The sequence below is a fragment of the Sinocyclocheilus grahami genome, unplaced genomic scaffold (assembly GCF_001515645.1).
Source record: "Sinocyclocheilus grahami isolate Dianchi unplaced genomic scaffold, SAMN03320097.WGS_v1.1 scaffold675.1, whole genome shotgun sequence".
NCBI classification, from domain to species: domain Eukaryota; kingdom Metazoa; phylum Chordata; class Actinopteri; order Cypriniformes; family Cyprinidae; genus Sinocyclocheilus; species Sinocyclocheilus grahami.
Window position 1 is genome coordinate 434,565 of NW_015505854.1, and position 19,402 is coordinate 453,966.

The 19,402-nt window shown below is 40.0% G+C and overlaps 1 protein-coding gene across 3 annotated transcripts in view; it reads left to right on the forward strand.

Annotated features, from left to right (window-relative positions):
* wwox (WW domain containing oxidoreductase) overlaps positions 1–17,277 on the forward strand; it is a 261,346-nt gene extending 244,069 nt beyond the window's left edge. Inside the window, exons 9-10 of one of the 3 annotated variants that reach the window (XM_016242894.1) lie at positions 15,724–15,834; positions 16,107–17,277. In XM_016242894.1, the coding sequence (XP_016098380.1) occupies positions 15,724–15,834; positions 16,107–16,187 (192 nt within the window). In that variant the 3' untranslated portion in view covers positions 16,188–17,277. Of the gene's footprint in view, positions 1–15,723; positions 16,072–16,100 lie in introns of those variants that run through there. The other 2 variants (XM_016242893.1, XM_016242895.1) reach the window with 2 other exon arrangements.
* The last annotated feature ends 2,125 nt before the right edge of the window (positions 17,278–19,402 follow it).

Here is a 19,402-nt window from a genome sequence, read left to right on the forward strand (position 1 = left end):
TTTGCTTTGTTTTGTTTTGCTTTGTTTTTTTTGTTTTTTTTTTTTGCTTTGCTTTGCTTTGTTTTGCTTTGCTTTGCTTTGCTTTGCTTTACTTATTTATTTATTTAGTTAGTTTTGACAACACAACTCTTAAAATAGATTGATAATCTCTTAAAAATGTGCTGGGTGAATGTTCCCCCTTTTTTTTTTTTACACAGAAAACAGTTTAATCTTTAGTTAAATAATTTTGTCAGAACTGTGGGCCAGTGGTTGCTGCACATGCACCAGATATTGTGCTTATATAGGAAATGTGGGTTCAATTGTGACCTGATTACATATCCTCTCTTTCCTTTCACTATTTCTATCACAAAAAGTGCCAAGGAAACACAAAAGAAAAAACAAAATGAAAACACATTTTCCTAAAAATATCTTAATTTATATAAAAAATGGCCTCATTCACGAAACATCTGTATACATAATTTGTAAGACCATTGTTGAATTAATTAATTTATTTACTGTATATATTTATGTATGTGTGTGTGTTTTTGGAATTTTTTTATATATATCTCAGTAATATTAATAAAAATAAATATAAATAAAAAATAAAATATAATATGTAGTGTACATATTGTAACAAAAGCAGAACTGTTTGCAAATTGTTGCATTATGTCAGACTTGTGCATTATATGAGTCAATGTGTTTCAAATGCGTTACAATAACAGTTTCATTTGAAGGTCTATTCTGAGTCTTTTTGTTCAGATGTGTGCGTGTGTGTGTGTGTGTGTGTGTGTGTGTGTGTGTGTGTTTTTCAGGTTGTCTGTCTCTCAGCTTGGAGTCACAGGTGTGATAATGACTTTATTAAGGTAGACACTGCTCAACCCTGCTAATGAGAGACTGTGAGTGTTAGTCGTCTCTCTAACACCTGTGTGTGTGTGTGTGTGTGTGAAGGAATTCTTCAGGACAGCAGCACAGTCTCTGAGCACAGGGGGTCTTATGAGACCAATTAGAGAGGTGTGCGCTCTGGAGGAGAGAGCACCTGTCTTTGGCCTTATTAATCCACCTGTGTTCTGCTGGGCTTGACTTAGCTGAGCTGAGCTGAGCTTAGCTAGACTGGGCCTCTGAGCTGCTCGCTAGCGTCCCAACACCTCAATTACACAGCAATCAGGTGCACTGATCACACACTAACTCCAGCGCTGGGCCTTACAGTGTGCAGGATGGAGCACTAGCATGCTGCTTACTGCGCACTATACACTCCACACTGCTACCGACTGCTTAAAATAGCATGGAAACCATGCATTATGCAGAGATATACTTAACAAACACTACAGAACTACATTGTTGTCACAGTGACATTATGAGCACTTTAGTATTGGGACCGGTTCTCACTATTAACTAGTTGCTTATTAGCATGCCTATTATTAACATATTGGCTGTTTATTAGTGCACATATTCTGCATGATCATATTCTACATCCCTAATCCTACCCAATACCTAAACTTAACAACTACCTTATTAACTATTAGTAAGCAGTAAATTAGAAGTGTATAGAGGCAAAAGTCATAGTTAATGGTTTGTTAAAAGTGAGAACTGGACCTTAAAATAAAGTGTGACCTTTAATCCTCTTAAAGGGTTAGTTCACCCCAAAATGAAAATTAGGCTGCGTTTTAAGACTGATGTATACTTCTGCGTCGGACCTACGCTGTAGCCATTACGCCGTAGGCTATGCGTCAGTTTTCATTTATACTTCTACGTCGCTATCCGCGTCAACATGCAGTACACATGCAGACCGCTAGTCAGCAGTGTCCACGGGCATGTTGCTGGTGTAACCCGCAGTACCACGGCAAAAGCCGAAGAAGAAGCGGCTCGTCGGAGAATCATTATTTAAAACTACAAAAAGGAGACACTGTTAGATTTTTGGAGAGGTGCACGTCAGGCTACGGCATATGTGTGTGCGTCTATGCGTAAGCTACGGCGTAGGTCCAACGCAGAAGTATAAATTGGGCTTTACTCACCCCCGATGCATCCTAGGTGTATATGACTTTCTTCTTTCAGATGAATTCAGTCGGAGTTATATAAAAAATTGTCTTTGACCTTTCAAGCTCTATCATTGCAGTCAGCGGGTGTTGCAGTGCTTCAGTCCAAAAGACGTGAAATAAAAAGCACCTTTCCATAAAAGAAAGTGTCTCACACGGCTGAGGGGGGTCTTTGTTCACCCCCCGGAGCCGTGTGAGACACTTTTTTTATCCGAATCCGACTGGATTCGTCTGAAAGAAGAAAGTCATATACACCTAGGATGCATCGGGGGTGAGTAAAACGCAGCCTAATTTTCATTTTGGGGTGAACTAACCCTTTAACAGTGATCTGTTATAATAGAGCTAAATGTGGTTATATTAATTAAATTCAAGACTCTTGGCTGTCTGAGTAAATAATCAGCCAAGAAAAGCAGTTCAATAAACATGCATGGTAACTCACAAAGTGTGCTGTGTTGTATACTGTATTTTGGCAAATGAAGTACGTATAGTGTAATAGTATATGCTGCAGTGTACACTAATGGCGCTTTTCCACTGCATGGTACGGCTCGGTACGGTTCACTTTTGGGGGGTACAGTGCCTGGTACCTGGTACTTATTTTAGTACCACTTCGGTTGGGGTTCCAAGTGAACCGTACCGTTACCAAAACGTGACGTGTAAACTCTGCTAACCACGGATAGGCCGGAGAGAATCGTCACTACCTGCGTCACTGAACTTGCGACACAAACACAAAAGAACCGCTAGATTTAAATCAGCACAGCCAGCGAAGGATCGAACGCAACTGTTTTGAACAAGCGCACCTTTTTTTAACAACCAAAAAGTTTTGTTGTCTGTTGAGGAAGTACAGACGTTCCTCTCGTTGATAGCAGAGGAACGGATCCAGCGAGAGCTTGATGGGGCGACACGGAATGAAAAAGTTTATTTTAGGAGTCGTGGTAGTAGAGGCGGCGCAACTATAACGACATGTGAATAATCCTAAACTAAACTGCAGTGGAAACGCAAGCCGAACCGTGCCGTGCCGTGCCGTACCACGCAGTGGAAAAGCGCCATAAGAGTAGTGTGGTAGTATGCTAAGCTGAACGCAGCCAGTGTGTACTTGTTTTGAGTTGCATGTATGCGGCAAATTTCTCATGTTATCGTGAAAACAAAACTTTTCAGCAAGGGCTCATTAAATTGATCAAAAGTAAAATTATAATTTTACAAAACATTTCTATTTTAAAAAATGCTGCTCTTTAGACCTTTCTTTTCAACATATTAAGCAGCACTAGTATTACTATATCACAATATACAGTATTTTCCCTTTTAAAAAAAAATGTGTTTTTTTGTTTAAAACATTGATTATAATAATAATAATAAATAATAAAAATTTTCTTGTAAAGCAAATCACCAAATTAGAATTAATGATGCTGAAAATGATTATTTTATTAATATATATATATATATATATATATATATATATATACATCACTCTATTAATATTGTATTTATAATAAAATACTGACCTTACCTAAATAATCTTTGAATGGTCCATGACAATGAACTGATTCATTCCTCACTACTTTCCTCGCTAATATAGCAGGCATATAGATAAAACTGTAATTTCTTACAGTAGTTTTTCTTCTTGGATTTGGGGTGAAATATGTGGGGACATTTGTGTGTGCCGCAGTCACCGGCCCATTATTAAGCCACTTTCAGATACCGCACTATCAAATATCATCAAATCGTGCCTTCAGCCATACTTTAACATATTCTTTTGGAAAGAATATAATGATGTCTAAGTGAAGGAGAGAGAATGAGTGCGGGTTTTTTGAAGTGGACACAGGTGCAGAGGATGAGAGACTTTTAAGCTCCTTTATCAAACCCCAAAGACCTGCAGTCACAACCAGACCGGACTCTTTTTCCCCCGACTTTCTTTATTCCGGTGACCTGCAGTCATTACCTTCTGTGGAAATGAATGAGCAGGGTTAAATAGCTGCCAATTTCTTCCTCCTTCAAAGATCTTTGAGAGCGGCGAGTACGCCCAATAAACCCACACCCCTCTTATGTTTTATTCAGCTCATTTCAGAGCGCTGCCGAACGCCCGGCTTTAAGCTGATTTCCCGATTCGTTTTAAATCCCGTCCGCATGCAAAAGTTCCCCTCTTTTTACAGCCCCCGTTTTAATGAATAGATGTCCAATAAGGACTTTTATTGTCTTAGCATATGTTGCTTTTATTAGCTGAAAATAATTACGTTCTTCGGATCACCTCGGAAGTCCTTCCGAAAGATAAAAACGAGATAGTTTCACAGTGGCTGCACAAGTCCTTCCGAGTCCAATCGTTTTCCCCCTGGGTGCGCCGTGTCCTAATACCCCCACGCTCATTCATCCCGGCCCGGCCCCCTCCCTTCATCGCAGGCTGGAGTGTGACGGCTTTCTCATCAGAAAGTGTGCTCCACACCAGGGCGATGTTCTCTTAGAGAGCCAGGATAGACTGCTGAATGATTACCACTTCAGCTGTGTTTATTTCCCAACTTGCTCTGTGTCCGATGTCACTTTTCTCGCTTTCTTGTGTTTGCTTTGAGTGGATGACCACCGGCGCTTTATTCTGAGGCTCTTTCACAGTGACTGGCCATTACTTACACCGCTGTGAACTCTGTCTGAGCGCTAAGCGCCCTTTTTTCCTGCGTCTACCTCGCTTTTAGCGGTCAGGAGGCGTCTCTGGTGTCATATAGAGACTGTCAGACCTGAAATGTAGAATTGAAGTGAAGACCCTCATATCTAGAGATGAGTAATTTATCTGTCCACACCAAAGGGTTGAGGTATGTCTGGTTAGTGTGGTCTAGTTTGCCCCTGATTGTAGTTGTCATAACTACACCATTATGTGGGCAAAAATCATCTTTCTGCATTGGCGGATATTCAGAAGTAGCTGTGTATTTTAAAGGTAGTTGGTTTTTTCCCAGTCAAAAATGACCAGACTTTTATAAATTGCTTGTAAAGCTCTTGTCTCTGCTATTATCACTCTTTTTGTCAACTAGTTTTCTTTCATTTAGTACAGGTTGTGTATTTCATTTAGGAATTGATTGGTCATAGGCATCATTGATCTGAGCTCATGCACCTTAGAGTGAAAGCATTATTTATAGATTTTTTTGGGGGGCAAAATTCACTCAAAAATTGAAGTGTGTAAGCTCAGATCAATGAGGACAAAAAAACAAAACAAAAAAAACAGAAAGGAAAATATTTAAAGTTCTTAAAAAAAAGTGATTCCATGCTATATTATAATTTGGTAATATAGCATAACATAACATTTATAAGCAATTTTTATCAGCTTTCCTGATGCTCCAAATTAATTAGACAGCGTGTCGATAGAGTTTAACTTGTTTTGAACACGTTTTGCCTTTTTTTTTTTTTTTTTAAAGAAGCTTGATTAGTGATAGGAAAACACCAACAGCTTATTTTCTTTCTTTTTTTCACATAAATTATGATTACAGGAGCAAATTTTTGAATATTTTCGCACAGTACTTTGCACAATTCTGTATTATAACCTCAAAACACTTTTACCATAGTGCATGATTTGTAAACTAATACATTTTTATGTTTGCATCACATAACCAGACTTTTTTTTTTTTTAATGAGTCCCGTGAAACACTATTCCTGATTAAACAACAGCTCTGAGAAGCAGGCTAAAATGGCATGAATGTTTCAGCAACTGTGTTTTTATGTCACGCTTGCTTTTGTTAACATTATTGGTTGGGATCAGGTTAGGGTTTCATGTAAGTGCTGCATTATTTTCAAACGTGAGCATTAACCTTTTACCACCACTCACCAGACATTTCATTTCCAAACTGCAGTGATGCATACACCAACCGCTGCCAGATTCACATTCATCTGTTTCAGATAAAACTGAAAATGCACTTTGAAAGTGTTGCAAGAAGCAACGTGATATCGTTTTGCAGAAATTAGACTTCAGAACAGCATGTACTTTTTAATCCCAAATAACAGGGGTATTTATTAAATGGATAACAATACATTTCATCCTTTACACACCCTCATGTCATTCCAAAGCCATATGGCTTACTTTCTACTGTAAAACAGAAAAGGAGAAGATTTGAAAAATGTTCACGCTGCTCTTTTCCATGCAAGTGGATGGGGACTAGGGCCTGTGATGGCACAAAAAAGGAAAAAGCACCATAGTTAGTGTGCAGAAAAGCCTGAAATTTAAGCTGTTTTCACTGAAAGTCTTGCCTGACAGCTGTGGTCCCTATTTATTTTAATTGCATGTTAAACAAGTGTTTCATGTAAATAAATAAATAAAAAAGTAGAAGAACTCTTGAAGGTGCACAAATGAATAAATACAAAAACTAATCAATATTTATAAATTATTTTGTGTTGTCTTTTTCTCTGAGCACCTGGTCTTGGGAAGGCTTTAATTTTTTTTTAAAGCAATAAAGAGCTGAAATATAATAAAATAGCAAGACAAATCTGGTGTTTAGCTGGTTGACCTAAGGCTGTGGAAATCTACATGGGTCGCTCTCTCTGCACACCTCGCCAACATGAATGTTATTACTCACCCTTGAGAGAGTGAGAATGGGTTTGTGGGAATGGGCTCCACCATCAGTAGAACGAGACTCGGGGGAGACGGAGGGCGCCTTTCCCCATTCCATTACACACAGGCCTCCGCTGTAATGAAGGCGATTTTAATAGGATTTAATGCATGTGGTGGGGCAAGGTCCTGCTACCTTATGGCTCTGACAAAAGAATACGAGAGTGTAATCATCAAGCCTGCACGCACATTGATCATCCTTTACCATCCTTCCCTTCTGGAGGTGAAGAGAAAGATTCTCGTCGGTTAGAGGACAATGGTGAGACTGAAATGTCTCTGTCCAGTTGAGGTGTTTTTGTTGTTCACCTTTTAGCATAAAATGGTTGAAATCGGGATCTGTTATGAGCTGTGACGCGGAGCTTAGCGCTTGTGCTAGAGATCTGTTGAGCTCTTGCGCTGATATAGGAGACGAAGGTTTGAGTCTGACATACCTTATACACTCATACATTATATACGCACATGATACATTCTAAATCATTTTGAATTACGTGTCGTGTTAGGACTGTGATTTCCGTTTAAAATTTGACGCTTTTTGCCTTTGTTTGGCTCTGATTTATATATTTGTTTATATCTATACTTTTTTTTCCCCTGTGCCTTGACCTCCATTTTGCCTTGACCTCCAGGTACGTTCCTGTTCATTTTCAGGCTATTCACAGTTTCAGTGTAGATGCACCATATTGTTGTCTGCCTGCTTCATCTGTTTGCTCTATGACTGTGTACATTATCACTGTTCTCCTCGGGAGAGGAGATGGTTCAATCCCAGCCCCTGCGCTCTGAAAGGACCATTATTCCTCTGTTTTTCAGGCCGTGGAGGTGTGTGTGTGTGTGTGTGTTCAGAGTTTGTGATGTGTTTTGTGGTGTAAATCCTCTCTCCGGCAGTTCATTGGGCAGAAAGAATGGCCATGGCGGCTGTTTACTCTTTACCCAGTGTCCCCCTCACAGCTGGCCGGAGCACGCTCAGATGAGCTGTCAGCTCGCTGAGAGCACCGCCACTGAATGCTAAGGTAAACAAAAACGAGGGGAAAGACAGAAAAACAGATGGAGAGAGAGGTGAAAGAAAAAGAGGAACTGTGTAAATGTTGTCGGGATTGGTTTTTCATGCTCTTTTGTGATAGAGATGTGACTTTTGGGGGTTTGGATCGGGGAGGTTCCTACTGGACAAACAAATCTGTGAAACTCTGTCATTTTTTGCCAAAAAGTGACTCCCAGGAACTAGATGTCAAAAACAAGATAAATATAAGACTATGAATATGGTCTGCACTCCACTTTTAAAAATAAAATTCATAATAGAGGAATAAGAAAAGTCACAGATGTTTCGGATAAAAGTAGCTACATTTAATTAATTATTTTTTTGTTTTATATTAATAATTATATATAATTATTAGGGGACACCACAAAATAAGGGTTTAAATTATTATTATTATTATTATTATTATTTTAACAAAAGTTCAGTGAAAGGGGTGTTTACTCTTCTGGAGATCAAACTATATATTATATGATTAGTTTTGTTTTTATTTGTTTTATAATAGGATTATAAGAATTTGGATGTCTACACACAGTAAAATAATATTTTGCATGATTTAATTATTAATGAATTCTTAACAAAGACAAGAAAAGCTTACTTATAAGCATACATAAATACACAACATACTTTAAATGCACTTTATACCAAAATGGGTAACATAGTTGGAAACATAATATGGGCGATAAATATGGGCTTGTTAGTTTGCGACAAAATGTTGGTTTGTTGTAACCGATGAACACATTTCACCCACAAATTAAAGAGAAAAAAATATATATATTTTATATTTTTCTTACAATAACATGGTAGCAGGGTTGATTGATTGAGCTTGAAGAATGCTGTCAACACTACAATTTATGAAAATATTGTGATAATCAGACATTTACCTGCCAAAGGTCCAATTAATGTCACTTCCTGCATGACATGGTATATGTTTGAAAAAGCTAAACAGTTATACCAGGTCTAAAAAACAGAGGAATTGAACCTTTATTTGTTTTCAAAAAAGTAACGGGACACTAATCAGTACACTATTTATGGAAAGTGCCAGATAGGTTGCAGCAATTCAATAGAACTCCGACAGTTTTCTTTATTTTTTCAGTGATTACTCATCACTGGCAGATGTCCAAGTGATTGCTGTAAGTCTATTGTCAGTTTTAGAGTGCTGAACTGTGGGTAATATGGGAAATAATTACGTGGCACAATGACGAGGTTGACGTACATATTCCGATTTACCCTAATATCGCTAAACCATCCGAATTGAAAATCACATCATGGCAAAGAACCAAACCACTGAACATCTTGTTACAATGATTATTTATTAAATTTAAAATATCTTTAGCACAGATTAAAAATCAGACACCTCCAACTATCATGGTCGTCATGAATTGAAAATAAACATTCCTAAAAAACAGTCCCTTTTCCTCCATTGGATCCATGATCTCCTTCATAGAATAGTCTCTGGTTTGGTTATAAATGTACAGGTTGTTGCATAGGGCTGAGGCAAAACTAATCGCAATCCTCTTGGGATTCGCTGAAGTCAATCACTGCATGGCCATATAATAGAATATAGCAAGATACATGTTATGTACAAAAAAGTGCTGAAATAAAAGACATTTGCCTTTTGTTTGGTTGTTACAGTCAGAAAGCCAGGATACACTTTGTAATAGCCCAACACAAACAGAACAAAATACCAATAAAATACACGTCATTATTCTGTGAGCATATGAAGTTTGGTTTTGAAATGTAGGGCCATGGTTCGAAATCCAGACAATTAACATTGATCATCCTCCCTCCCCAATATCATGTTGATATCGTGTTTGCCTCAACCCTCTTACAAAAATGTCTGAAGGATAACAAGAAAAGACACTGGGAATGACAGCCAAAGATATAATTGCTTATACCAAAAACAAAGTCAAATAAAATAAAAAAATCACTATTTTTCACATCGGTTTATGAGATCATGTTTATTTGACCAATCGTTTTATTATGTTACTTTTTCTCAATTCACTTATTTTTTTTTTTTAGCACATGCCATATGCATTTTTGATTATAAAAGTACCTGAAACAATTGCTAGAGTGTCAGCATGCATAGCTGTTCAATATTTACAGATGTATGTACAACACAGAGGAACCGACAGCAGAGGTGGACAGATCTCTCACGACAACATGAGACCGATGACGGGAAAATTTACACCATTTTTCTTAACCTATTACATGCAGCAAAGACAGAAAATTCATCACAACCTTTCTAGAAACAAAGGGATATAACTCTTACCCAGTAAGGTCATCACTTGCATTTTCAAGTGATTTTCTCTGCTGATTATAACGTGATGCTCTATATACTCTACATTGTGAGCGTGTTGGAGAAACTACATGGAAAAAGGATCACGTCCGTTCACGTTGTAGAGCGACACCAGAACTACAGGAAAACTGGGGTACTAGTTAACAGCGAAAAAACTATGTCTGCCAACTATAAACTCTCAGCCAGCACAGGACTTTAATACTGATGGTAAAAGAGGAATTAAATCACAATTTATACACTAGATACAGTCAGATTTTACCAGGTGTGCATGATGGGGACGCTATTCCTGGGTTTAACAAATAGAAGGCGTGAAATTGTTGGTCATTTCCTTTCTGGAAATATTAAACACCTGTATTAATCAAAAAGAAGCACGCTAACCAGACACTATGAGCATATGTGATGGTAAATATACAATTATGCGCAGCAGGATTTTAGACCAATGAGATTTCACGATGGGCGGGACTACCTAGCATGAAAAATTGCACAAGTAGAAACCAAGCATGTTGCTTTATCGTATTCCACCTTGTTAGGACATGGTGTTATCATCTCAATTATTTATTGCTAAACAAAATGACTTATTTGGATCTGTGTGCATGAGGTTTCATATTGAAAATTGCATTTGATACAGGAAGACATTAGTTATTTACGCACGTAAAAGTGACAAATGGACTTATTGCATGACTTTAGAGTTTTATCTTATGTCCATTTTCGGCCTTTGTTATATTTGAAAGAGGAAGCGTTTAAGTGTTGCTCTTTGTTTTATTTGCTTTGGTTTGGTTGTTAGTATTGCTGCAAAAATGATCAAACGGATTTGGAAGTTTGTGTTTTCTTAGAAGTTTGAATACTTCAGTATTTAACTCAATGATTCTTCAACTGGTGGCTCTCAACCCATTTTTTGTTCAAATTGTGGAGAGAAAGGAAAAACGATGTTGGCGGCAAAATTGTTGGCGTCAAAGGCCGTTTGTCCAATCAAATTTGTGGTTCACTTGGTAAAAGCGAGCAAAATTAGGCAGATAACAACATACCTCATCCTCATCATTGGGAAACCATGAATAAAACAATGCAACATCAAAGACTTTTGTATGACAGACAGTTCTAGTCGTGTGTTGGGACGTCACTTAATGTCCCATGATAAATCTTGGGTCATGAAGCGAAACCAGTTGATAACCACCGCTTTAACTGATCTGTAGCTCTATCGCTATCTCTGTTTTCTGGGCTGAGCTCTTGATAAATGCGAGCAGTACCTAGTCCAGCATGTTAATGCGTTTTATCATAAAGCTTATCAGCCCAAAAGGGTCATCAGGGTCAAGTGCCAGGAGGTTCAGCATAACGGCAATAAGATCCATGTTCTCTTATTCAGTCTGACAATCCAATCTCACCATCTCCCTCAGCTAAATACACCAAAGCAGGAGGCTCATGGTTAGAAACGCTATTATTGTCCTGCTGCTAACGGATAAAGGAAATGGTTTTCCAGTCTAGAGCCTCAATGGATCAATCGCAGATCTATATTTAGTGAGGATGCATCTGAGAAAGCTTGATGGGAATGTATTCAATGTTCAAAGTTCCAATAAAGCACATGTACTAAACCCCAACTGAACAATCGAGCCGACTATACGGCGAGTGTATCTGAGTTAAGCTATAATTCAGATGGCGGTTACTGTAAGAAAGTCGCATAAGCTAACTGCTAGTTCCGCGTTAGCCCCATTCAGTTGGCGCAGCTCTAATATGGGGCTGCTGGGATTTAACCATGCAGCTCTAATATGGGGCTGCTGGGATTTAACCATGTGTTCTCCCTGTATCTAGGAAGACTAGGCAGGCTTTGGAAATGGGCTAAAATGCATTTGGAAGAGGGTTCGGATTCATTTCAGCCCATTGTTTGGCTTAGGGACAGCAGCACGCTAGCCAGCACTGAAATCAACACTCCACATCCATTAGCGCTGGTAATCTCAGTCACGCTAGTCTTCACAGTGCGTCATTACAGAAGGCATTAGCAGCACCAAGTGGCGGCTGCAATGGAGCATGTGCGCTTGTGAGGAGTGTATTAGCGTTAACTTTGAGCTGGTGGGCACTGTATTCTAATCAAAGTGATCTAGGAAGACTAGGCAGGCTTTGGAAATGGGCTAAAATGCATTTGGAAGAGGGTTCGGATTCATTTCAGCCCATTGTTTGGCTTAGGGACAGCAGCACGCTAGCCAGCGCTGAAATCAACACTCCACATTCATTAGCGCTGGTAATCTCAGTCACGCTAGTCTTCACAGTGCGTCATTACAGAAGGCATTAGCAGCACCAAGTGGCGGCTGCAATGGAGCATGTGCGAGGAGTGTATTAGCGTTAACTTTGAGCTGGTGGGCACTGTATTCTAATCAAAGTGAGGTGACAAGAAGGACATATGAAGAACATGTAAGAATCTGCTGAAAAACACTTCTTGAACTAGCCTGAAGTGGTTTGTTAGATACCAAGATGGTTTGGTCAGTGGTCGGGCTAATCTGATTGTCTGGTTTTGGGTACTTCTCAGCTGGTCAGGCCAGAAGAGCAGATGGCCAACCAGTTAAACCAGATTAACAGCAGCCTGGTCAGGTGTTGAAGATGAGCTGAACCACCTCAGGCTGGTTTAAGCAGTTTTTTTCCCCCTGCTAAAATAAAAATGTGGCGCATAGCATTAGCATACATGCTTAAAACACGTATGTGACCATAAAGGCGTAAAATATTGGGACATTATGAAAATCAATACTTACAGGCCATTTATATGGTTTCTAAACCTTTATTCTGGGTTTGGAACATGTAAGAATCCGCTGAAAAACACTTCTTGAACTAGCCTGAAGTGGTTTGTTAGATACCAAGATGGTTTGGTCAGTGGTCGGGCTAATCTGATTGTCTGGTTTTGGGTACTTCTCAGCTGGTCAGGCCAGAAGAGCAGATGGCCAACCAGTTAAACCAGATTAACACCAGCCTGGTCAGGTGTTGAAGATGAGCTGAACCACCTCAGGCTGGTTTAAGCTGTTTTTTCCCCCTGCTAAAATAAAAACGTGGCGCATAGCATTAGCATACATGCTTAAAACACGTATGTGACCATAAAGGCTTAAAATATTGGGACATTATGAAAATCAATACTTACAGGCCATTTATATGGTTTCTAAACCTTTATTCTGGGTTTGGATTTCAGAGCACATCTGTTATTCCTAATGAGCTTATCGAAAGCTAAGAGGCATTGTGGGCAATTTGCTCAAAGTCTAACATATTCTCCTATTAGAACCTCACCTTAATAACCAGGGAAATAATTTCACACAGCTTTGAACACTTTTTGTGCATATGGCAACATTAAATGTTATTACAAGAGCAGTGAATCCAAAAAGTGCATCTTTGCATATTGACTCACTGCGTTGGGTTCGCTAGAGGGGTTGAGTGACATTTTCCGGCCTTTCATATTCCCAGCTTCAAATATGTATTAACTTATCACTGCAAAAGCAGGTAAGACTCCAGAAAGATCCATCCTTTTGATGTCATGTTTATTGCCGCGCTAACCAAAGCAACATGCAGCATCTGTGTACTTCAAAAGACGCTCGGTCCGACACACGCAGATACAGAAAAACACACAAACTGGAGTTAAATGGGGATGAGCGCGTGAAGTTCGCTCGCTGAATTTCTGACTACAGCCTTTGCTTTCTTCCTGCGAGTTTGTGTGTGCGTGTGTATCTAACAAGCGTTCTGTCACAGTCTTTGCCAGCTTGAGCTACAGCTGTTGATTTGGCTCCTTAAATGAGCCAAAGTCTTTGTACTGTTGCGACGCGTGTGTATTTGCGTCCGTTTAAAGAGTTGGCTGTCGGTGCACGTCCCTATAAACGTCTGCCAGATGATCTCCTTAACGTTGCCCTGCACTTTTTTTCAGATCTGAGCCGCTCCTGGACTATTTGAAGATAAAGCAGCCATCTATTTCATGTGCATCTCACAGAAGTTAACTTCCTGCAGGAGTCACGTGTGAAGTAGCGCAGGACGGTTTCTTCTGTGAGAGGAGGGACATAAAAGACGAGTCTGGAAACATTTGAACTGCACGTCAACTCTAATTCTGTCTGACATGTTTTTCTTTTCCTCTGAATCTTCATCGCTCTTTCCCCAAGACAGTTAAAACCCCGGGATAACTAACCGTCCCTGACAATTAGCTGCTTATCGGTCATGCGGAAAAGTGCAGAGCATCTGTAAGACGTGAAGAGTCATTTGTTTTTGTGTAAACAATCAAACCCGAGGGCATGAACGAAATAAACACTAAAAGAGGCATGACTGGGGGCGTACGTGTTGCGTATCGGACCCAAATGAGTGGTTTTGACGGTTCATGAGAACTTCAGTAATGTGAGGGGTTTGGATTGCTAGGCTGACCTTTGAACTGTGGGTGAACACGGACACCACTATGATCTTAAAACTAGTTTTATGACAGATGATTTTTTTCCCTCAAATGTTTGAGTGGGCCAACATCTCAACTTTTGACTCAACCAATGGTGTGACCTTGAAGACTAAATATTTTTCGAACAATGGAAAAATGGAGGACTGTTTTCTGCAATTTCACTTGTAGTGGCTAGTTTGGTGCCAAAATTATACCTTGACTTCACCTTTACATCTTAAAAAAAGTAATTCTAGTAACTGCTTCCTGTCTAAAAAGGGGTTCACACTGAAAACAATTAAGTCGCTGGTGTTTGCCAAAGTCGTAATAGCAGCTGCAGTACTTGTATCTGTGTATCTGCATTGGTGGTCACCTAATTTGAACTCGCCAATGGTCTTTGTCGGCCTTGTCGTGTCAAATTGACAACTCTTATTAAAACAAATGACTTCCGGTTGCTTTGTTGCTGCAAATCGCTGTCAGTGTTAACGGCCCTTCAGAGATTTTCATGGGGCTTGACCATTTATGCATGCGTTACAGAGGATACTGGGATTTGGGGTATACGTCTCTGACTTGGGTACCCTTCCATTGGATATCTTTGTGCTGGATCCCTTGTTTAGGATTTAAATTTGTGTGTGTGTACGTGTAGATTCCTTCTCCAGCAATGACAGAAAGTCCCCATTGACTCAGTGACATCCAGAAATCCCTTTGACATGAGATGAATGGACAGTTTTGGCAGGCTGCCCCACAGTCGTCTTTGCAAGACTTCCCCAAAGCACTTCCTTTCTGTTATGTACAGTAGCTACAACTATACTGTTTTTGTGTGTGTGTTGATCATTGTCTGTGATTCTTGGCAGGCGTACAAGAGATATACAATAAACCTGCCAATTGAGTGCTTCTCAGTTCCAGTTTCTGAGATATTATATCCTGTTTTTTCCTACTTATAGAGGAGATAACGGCAAGTGCAGGTCATTGCTATTGTTGTTGATTGGTTTTTCTGCGAACCATTGAACCCTAGAGAACGTACAGCATTCAGACAGCATGAGGTTTGAGTCCACCTTAAAAGCTTTTATAGAACTTGCCAGAATTGAACACTTCCACCATAAACCAGCTCATCTCAGTGGTTCCTAGACTATTATTTGGCAGGTACCTATATGACAGCATGCAGATTGTTGACCGATGTACAAGTACAACAGGAACTCCGTTTGAACAAGTTCACAGTCTATCCCATGGTGTCTTTCGACAGTCTGTGAAGCACTTCCCCCCCCCATCTCACGATCAGTTTTAGGGGGAAAAAAGCAAGTCTCAGATGGTTAGAGGTGTCTTTGGTATTCCCTTTGAAGAGCATCACCCAGTTCTTTAGGCTTCATACAAGAACAACAGTATTTATTTTTGCTCACATTGCTTCAGTTTATTCTGATATTTTCATTTTTGTTTCCACAGCAACAGGGAGCGGCCACTACAGTCTACTGCACTGTGGCTCCAGAGCTGGAGGGTATCGGAGGGATGTACTTCAACAACTGCTTCCGCTGCTTGCCCTCTCCGCAGGCCCAGGACCCCACGGCTGCCCTCACCCTCTGGGAACTCAGCGAGAGGCTCATCCAGGAGAGATCCACCCCCCCTCAGGTGCTCTGACCCCTCCTGGCCCCGTGATCCTCGCAGGGTCACCTACATGAACGTCACGGCTACGTAGAGGAATCAGGCATAAGATAATCATTGTTTGAAGGGGCAAAAAAGATGAGAAGATGCAATTCTAAACTGTACAAGGACGTTGGCAATCAAGCTTGGAAGTTATCTGGGAATCGGAGCCCTCTCCGCAGGCCCAGGACCCCACGGCTGCCCTCACCCTCTGGGAACTCAGCGAGAGGCTCATCCAGGAGAGATCCACCCCCCCTCAGGTGCTCTGACCCCTCCTGGCCCCGTGATCCTCGCAGGGTCACCTACATGAACGTCACGGCTACGTAGAGGAATCAGGCATAAGATAATCATTGTTTGAAGGGGCAAAAAGATGAGAAGATGCAATTCTAAACTGTACAAGGACGTTGGCAATCAAGCTTGGAAGTTATCTGGGAATCGGAAACTAGAACGACACGGGCTGGGACTTCTACAGCAGATAAAGAGATGCAGAGAGACAGCGAGAGATGCAATTCAATTGTGTTTCTCTCGTTCTCAAAGGCGTAGTCACTCAATCCGGCATTAGGGTTTAACTAGGTCTAGATCACTCTATAAATGTCTCCTTAACAAGCAATAACATTTGAGTTGTCTTTAGAGGGGGTCTATATGGTTTAAATGGATGTGTACAGAATACAAATACTCTGAGATCAATGTCAACCTTTACGTCTGTACAGATAAAAATGTTGAATAAATGTTGTAACGGCGTAACCGACAAAGACAATGCAGGAAATGTACAATTTGTGAACTATGTACAAACATGGTGTCTTCACATTGCTAAGAATAAGCCTGTAGTCATATCCTGTACACAATATACACAAGACGCTGTTCTGAAAGAATTTGAATGCTGTTGTCTTTCTTCACCCCATCTGGCTAGAGCCTCCCAACCACCATTTATAAAACGCTGGGCTAATGTGAAGTACAATAAAACAGCATCTGGTACGAGAACCGGAGGGCCGTCAGAGAGACAGAAAGAGTCCATGTGGTCTGGAAATATCTGGTGGAAGTTCCGTTTTGAATTCCTTTTATTGTCTGGACTGCATCATCAAGCATGCAGGGCTATTTCAAGGCTTTCCTAATTTGTTTTTCATTGTTGGCGAGACATCTGACTGTAAAATCAGTGTCGAGTCAGTAGAAGGGGATTGTGGGTAAGGCTGAGGAATGGCACTCAGGTTGATAAAGGGTTTCTGATTTCTCTCAATCCTCCATCATCTTCCTCCTCCTCATCTTTGTCTTCATCAGGGGTGGATTTTGGAGAGGTTGTGCTTTGTGGCAGTCTTGGAGCCGTGGGTCACCCTAAGCCAGAAGCATTCCAGTGTTACACTGTCTGTAAAGAAAGAGAAAAAGAGATTTGTTTAAAAATTGAAATATGATATAACGTATTCATTAAAGGGGTCATATGATGCAATTTCAATTTTTACTTTCTCTTTGGAGTGTTACAAGCTCTTGGTGCATAAAGAAGATCTGTAAAGTTGCAAAGACTAAAGTCTCAAATCCAAAGAGATATTCTTTACAAAAGTTAAGTTAACCACGCCTACTTAAAACGGCTCGTTCTAACACGCCCCCACATATCTACCGCACTATGTGGGAAGATTTGCATAATGCCGCCCAAATGTTCACGCAAAGAAAGGCGGTGTAACTTGTGAAAGTCATTGTGAAAGCGAAACTACTTTGTTTGGTCTTCCAAAAGAGGCCGATATCCGTCCATACATTGCTGGCCAATCACAGCACACCTCGCTTTTCAGACCGATGAGCTTTGTAAAAATTGACACGTTTCAAAAAGGCGGGGCATAGAGGAGAAACAATTATGTACAGTATGGTGAAAATGTTTTTTTTTTTTTACTTTAAACTGCATAAACACAAATTTCATTACACCAAATACACAAAATATTGTTATTTTTAGCTTTTTAGCAGCACCCCTTTAAACAAAAAAACACTTCATTTTAGTCAATTAAAACAGACATCTTACTCAGAAAAAAAAATCAAAAAATCAGTTTTAAATAGTTTCCAGGCCGTGAAACTAGTTAACAAATAGTGCTGAGAAATTAATTTATTGAATTTGATTCATTTATTGGATCAGTTTAAGATGATTGATTTTAAGCTAAAAAATTATTAACCTTTTCCTCATTTTAATTAATTCATAAATCCATTCATGATTTTTTTAAAGTTACAAATAATAATAAATATAGTTAAATATCACAGATTGATTGCGTCAAATATTGAGTTATGCCGTTAAACTGACCTCACAGCTACTACCTTGAAAGTTGAGTGATTTGAGTGAGTGAGAATGTATTCAATAAAATCATTAAAAAGAACTGGTTAAAAAATGTGTTCATAGACATCACTACTAATAAATGATGCATGCTCAGCATACAGTACAAAATGTTTTATACACTACTTAGATTTATTATTGTAAATTGTAATTTATTATTGGTGAACAAATGCGCACATTGGGATAACTAAATTAGGAAGAGTCTTTTATATTCCAGGCCCAGTGAAGAGCACTTCTCTTGAGATTTAAACAAAGAAAGTCTCCTTGTGCGTCAGGGGTGAGCGAGTTTCCCAGGAGTGACATGAGCTGGACCCTTTATCGCCTGTGTGTTTAGCGAGGCTTTGACCATGACCCGGAACAACTCCATAAACAAACAGCCCGTCACACTCATTACTCGCTCCAACAGAGTAATTGACACATCAAGAAACCAATCATAAAGGAGTCCTGTCCCGCCCTTTCACGCTTGTGTGGCCAATGAAATCAATAACCTGGACCAGCAGACGAGGATAAAAAAACTAGCACACCAGAAAATCAGATGGCATTTCAACACAAATGCAATACAGATCTGGTTTAGTGTGTCAAAATATGTACAAAATATAAGCTTGTTCTGTTCCCAACATGCGAGAAAAGTGCAACCCAGCATGTGATTTGAAGAACCGGTTGTGTAATGCTCAGAGTACATACTCTCCTGCACAAACAGGGTTGCGTAATGTACATGTAGACGGTGTACCCTTCTCGGTGCAGGTGACCTATCTGTGTTTGCTCCCACACACACACACACACACACTGTATAAAGAGACCAATTCGTGTGCAATGCCAGAATTGCACACATGGATTGGGGTACGATATTGAAAGATGGACAAGGTGTTCCTTGTACATCCAAGGGATAAGACTGAGACTATGGCACTCATAAACAAACAAGCTGTTCCTTCTGTATTTTCGAGTTGAGCGTGTGGGATTGGAGGTGGGGCGGCACTCTATTTCTGGTTCCACTCAGTCTCTTCCCTGTTCGCGCTCTCTTTCTTGTTCTATCTGTTCTCTCCAGAGAGGTAGAGAGGTATGGGAGAGGTAGAGGCAGTAAAAGTGTCACCGTGTAATGAATGGGCCCCTGATGGAGGGAGAGAAAGAGAGTTGGTGGGGGGGGGGGGGGGGGGGGGGGAGCCGTGGGGTTTCTTTTTT